This window comes from Sipha flava, unplaced genomic scaffold (genome assembly GCF_003268045.1).
Source record: "Sipha flava isolate LNK unplaced genomic scaffold, YSA_version1 198_pilon_pilon, whole genome shotgun sequence".
Classification (NCBI taxonomy): domain Eukaryota; kingdom Metazoa; phylum Arthropoda; class Insecta; order Hemiptera; family Aphididae; genus Sipha; species Sipha flava.
In genome coordinates this window covers 70,789-76,013 of record NW_020272778.1, presented here as the reverse complement: position 1 = coordinate 76,013, position 5,225 = coordinate 70,789, and the positions used below count along the sequence as shown (strand labels likewise).

The following is a 5,225-nucleotide window of genomic DNA, read 5'->3' as shown; positions in this document are numbered from 1 at the left end:
CGTTGTTATCAAACATAACGGATGTTTCCGATTAGCCAATCACCACTACACGGTTAAAAATTTGCACGCCTGTATATAATTTTTTTTCCGGTCAAGTCATTATTTTAGTTTTAGACAATAAGATCACTTAATAGTTAATACTATAATAAATGAATAGCATATTTCATTTCAAATGAGATAAATATTGAGAGTTAGGATTACTATTTCATTATAATAAGTACCCATTCGCTCTACATTTTTGAACAAAAAAAAAAGTTTTTTCACGTTATTATTTATATCATAATTATTATTATATTTAAATTAAATAAATAATAAAAACTGGTTAATTTTCTGAAGGAATTTAAATTTAACTAATCACTAATACTTTTAAAATTAACTTTAAAAAAACTTTAATCAGGAAAACGCATATCGTTAACATTGAGTTAAGACCAACAGCAATCTATACAATACGTGTAAACTATAAATATTCAAATGAATTGTATTAATGTAGTAACTTCATCGATATCGATTATTTTCAACATTAGTTCATTTTTATAGTTCGAATACTATAATGTTGATTATAATAAACAATAAATTTAATGAGTATTGGAAACGTTAACTAAAATCAAAAATCAAGAAAATAGTAAAAAAGGAATTTATTGCGGTTATTATTTTTAAAAACCGCATTACTATAATATTATTTAAAGCTTAATTAAATTTCCAAAATATTTGTTGTACATAGCAATGAATGTGTTAAATTTAAAATTCTTAAGAAGAAAAATGTCTTTTGTAAACACATTAGTCCGAACACATAAAGGATTTTGATATAATTATTGCGCATTGTTATTAAAAAAAAAAAATACATCAGAGAGTAAAAACAATTTTAAGTGCATTAACAATTAGCGGTTGCATGCGTAATATTAAAACAATTAAAAAACATAAACTATTGAATCAGAAACATAACTGTGATTTAAGTTAGGTAAGTATATAAACAAATGTTACCCTCACAATAGTTTACACTTGTTTTAAAATGCCAAATAAAAAGCAATTGAAAACAATCGTTAGCTTTCATTCATTATTACACCACAGAAATTGTTGGTCGCGTTTTTCATTTTGTCTAACCTAACTATGTCCAATTCCGGTGATAACTACAGATCAAATGCCATCGATTTGTACAAAAACAATCGTAATACTACATTAACAATAACAGAAGAAGACAATGGTGTGGCTATCGAACCTACTCAACATTTTCTACGGTTAATATCCATTTTTGAAACCGAGGAATTCGATAAAATGTCGAATTGTAAGTATACGTATAATTAACAAACTTAACTCATCAAATACTCAATGTAATTTACTATTATTCTACATAAAAAACAACTAAGTCACTTTGTAGAAATTATAATTTACACAGAGTCTTTTATTTCATAACAACTTTTATAGGCTAGCCTTCCATCGACGATATTACTTTTTTCCATTTATTAAACATAGTGCCTCTGTAGTTTTTGTTGTTTGAAGTCGTCTAAAGCTGTATAATATCATTCATATATTGTATACATAATATTATAATTATAAACGTTGAAGAACGTGCTATTATGAGGAGTTTACGGTATCCAAATGGATTTTTTAAACTAGTTTACGATTTTTTTATCAATACGAAAAAAAAAACATTACACAATGTATTGTTAAAAATAAAAAATATATTAATGTATTATATTATCGTGCTGCGGTGACCTACATATGTGATACAACTACCGTATCAATTTTCTATTTTATTAACTATAAAGACTTTAGTGGGCACAGTTAATTTTATTGCATTACACAAGTAAAACTATTTTACGGTGAAGAGTTCCGTAGAAAAGAGCAGTGCGCATTACCGTAGTCGTTGGATTTCGTGTAGTCACGTCTAACGATACATAAACCGCTCATGGACACAACATATTTTTCTAACGTTCAAGATTACATGTAAATTATAATTTTATGCTGATTGGTAGATATTTAGTTTAATGTATTGAAACAGCAACACAAACGCATGGCGGCAATCTACCAACAATTATTAAGGAAAACCAACACAAGTACATTAATAATAATAATTGAAAATTACCCGAGTCGACTGACGATAAATTATTTGATTACGTTAAAATGTTATAAATCATGAACTCTATAAAACATAGGTTCCCAAAATGTGCGCCCCGGCGCCCCAATGCGCCGCGATGTCTGTGTAAGGGCGCCGCGCCGTCATGAAATACTATCGGGTCCAACATTTTTCTTATGACTAGTTATGCTATGACTTAGAGAAGGGCGCTCTGAAAAAACCTTAAATCAAAAAGGGTGCCCCGTGAATCGAAAAAGTTTGGGAAGCACTGCTATAAAACATAATATTGCACCCAGATTGTAGACTAAAAATGTCCACGTAATTCGTTATTAATTATTAATAAAACAGTATAAATCAAAATATCAAACGTTAATGTTACTTGTCTAAAACAAGATCTCGTCGATTTGACAAATATTAAAATCGAAAAATGATACCGGCTGCGTTACTGATGTTTATCGTCAACACTTTTTTAACAACACGCATTTAAGTCTGAGCTCATCGCAATGGTCTACGAGTATCTCGTGCGTGACAAGACAGAATATCACGCAATCGTAAACTGTATCATTCGCCGTCAACTCTATACGATGCACGTGTGTAGCTCAAACGTCGTAGGCGCAAAGAGAGTCGAAGGAGGAGAGGGGGGGGAGTGTATCGGGAACGAACGCCGTGATTAAAACTATTTACAGCTCCGGAAAAGAGATTCCAGTAAAACAATTACGATCGAACCAGGTAGGTATTTCATTGTGCAGGAAAACAATAAAAAGGTTTTTATTTATTGCAATCGTTGTGCATTTGTTCCTTTTCGCATTGCATGTTAATACATTTTAATACTGCCGGTCGAATGCATAATAATACCTAAATCGTCCGATTAGCCGTCCATTATGTACGACTGATAATACTGATAATTGTATTGGTAATGGATCATCCGGTGACGGGTGTCCAAATTTCCGCGAACCATGTTTGCACACCCACGCTCGCGGCTACATTGTTACAGTGTACACTCGTGCGGTTTTAGATTCGTCACGGAAACGATCTACTGATGAGGCGGAAACGTCGTCGGCGGACGGCCGCGACCCGGTCGGGCATGTCGACCAAAAAGCAACCGGCTCTAGCGGCACCGGTACCGAGATCGCCGCCACTTCCGCTTCCGGCGTGGCCATGGCAACCAACGGCGGTGACAGTTGGACGGTGAGCCGACCCGATCGCAACTTGCTGGTCGTCGTACACCCGTGGTGCATGCTGCGCAAGTCTGGCGCGGACAGGCAGTCCGAGTTCCCGCCGCCCGGCTTCCTGGAACGGCTCAAGGCCAAACTGTTGGCCATCCACCGCGAGACGGACCGCGGACAGCACCGCCAGAGTCCCGCGGACGCGTTCAGGAGACGCTACGGCGACGACGACGGTCAGACGATCAAGTGCTGGTTTCGGTATACCGCGGCCGCGACCGACGCGTTCCGTGGCCGTCGCGCCAACACTATCGCAGCGACCAACGCCTCTGATACCGACGGCCCGGCCGTGTTCGACTTCCTGACGATCCGGCGGCGGTTCGCGGTGCCGCGCGAGACCAACCGACCGGCCAACGCGCGTTCATAATTTCGCGCGTTTTGTCCTCGTACCGCGCAAAATTCGTTCAGCGGCCTCGGCGATATGTTGCATTCCGTATTTAATAAACGTATCGTAACGGGTAATACTATTGTAAGTAATCATTTTGTTTCAGCCCGTACGGGTCCACGCAATGCCGTAGCAACCAAACATTGCGCCCGGGGCGAAACTTCAAAATGCGCCCTTATGTACTTTTAATGATTGCTTTAATCAATATAAAAGATTTTAAAGATTTTGTAAACAAAATATACGACATTGACCGTTGTAATTTTTAACATTGAATGCAAGATTTTCATTTTTCTTCCAGTAATTTAATTTCATTTAATTTACTCTTCCAGTAATTACGCCCGGAGCATTAACACCTCTCGCCACCCCCTTGGTACGGCCTGGGGCTCACGACATTATTGTTTCATAGTATTTTTATAGTTTCTTTTGACTATTATCCAGTGACAACTTCTGCGTTTCTCTCTCTCTCTCTCAACTTGTAGTTCAACCAATAGGAACATTATCCATTATCCATTATTTTATATACACCACTATTTATGTAATCTTCGTATAATATACAGTAGAATATGATTACAGTGTATTATACATAATTATCACTAATTTATCATTTATTCGCGTGTTTCGGTGTGTGCGTGCGGCCAGTTCAATAGCGTGATTGAACGAGTTTGTCCTAAAGGAGAAATAGAAAATTATACATGAGTAGTGAATTTACGTTGATACGCGCTTACCTAAAACTTATATATTTTTATTATATTAACTACGTTATATATTATTGGAATTTACAAAATTTGTTTTGTTGTTTGTTGTTTGCAAAAACTTTTTTATCAATTACTATTGCTGCGTCTAATTTAATTTTTCTTTTTATTTGCACTTTGAACAATAAAATGACGAATCTTTATATTTTTAAACCAATAATACTTATATTACCTATATTATACTATAATACCTATATTCATAATGTGGTGGTCCACTATCACTCTGGCTATTTCATTTGTGGTGTACGGTCGAAGTTTATAAGATGGTCTTTCATCATCTAAACCGTAAATCAGCCCGAATAAATCTTACAGCTTAAGAGCTTTAGAGTCTAAACAAAAATAATATTGTTTGATGACAATTGTATGATAAGACTTGGCGATAACATATTTTCACAAAAGCAAATTTGTGTTCTGAGCTGACTCCACACAAAAGCTAACGTCTTGTTCTATAATAGGTCATGAACTCGTAGCAAGTGTTGACGATACAACGACAATAAACTGATGAGAAGTATATACTTTTCAATGGGCTATTCATATTTAATAAATAAAGCAGACACAAACAATGCACATAAAAATTGTTTCGTACTTGATATTAGTGAGCCATTAATTGTAAACAGAGAAACTTAAATTCTTTGATGGCATCTCGAGTACCTAGTAAATGTGTAGTATATTTTATAGGTACGTTATATTTGAAATTTATATTACAAAATTTTAACATATAAACTCGATTGAACCAAGCATCATAAATCAAACGTCACTTGTTAATTGAGATAATAATATTATACTTTATT

General features: G+C 35.2%; 1 protein-coding gene across 1 annotated transcript; it reads left to right on the top strand.

The window, feature by feature from the left end:
• Positions 1-1,107: 1,107 nt before the first annotated feature.
• Positions 1,108-3,860, top strand: LOC112681880. Its single transcript, XM_025552220.1, has 2 exons — positions 1,108-1,235; positions 2,947-3,860. The coding sequence occupies exons 1-2, from the start codon at positions 1,108-1,110 to the stop codon at positions 3,662-3,664; spliced, it is 846 nt and encodes a 281-aa protein (XP_025408005.1). The 3' UTR covers positions 3,665-3,860.
• The last annotated feature ends 1,365 nt before the right edge of the window (positions 3,861-5,225 follow it).

What these genes read in the sequence shown, in the direction of transcription:
- LOC112681880 (XM_025552220.1), top strand. Translation starts at nt 1,108, where the DNA reads ATGTCCAATTCCGGTGATAACTACAGATCAAATGCCATCGATTTGTAC. An exon ending in CCTACTCAACATTTTCTACG is followed by an intron (nt 1,236 to 2,946) that starts GTTAATATCCAT and finishes TCGTCCGATTAG; the next exon opens with CCGTCCATTATGTACGACTG.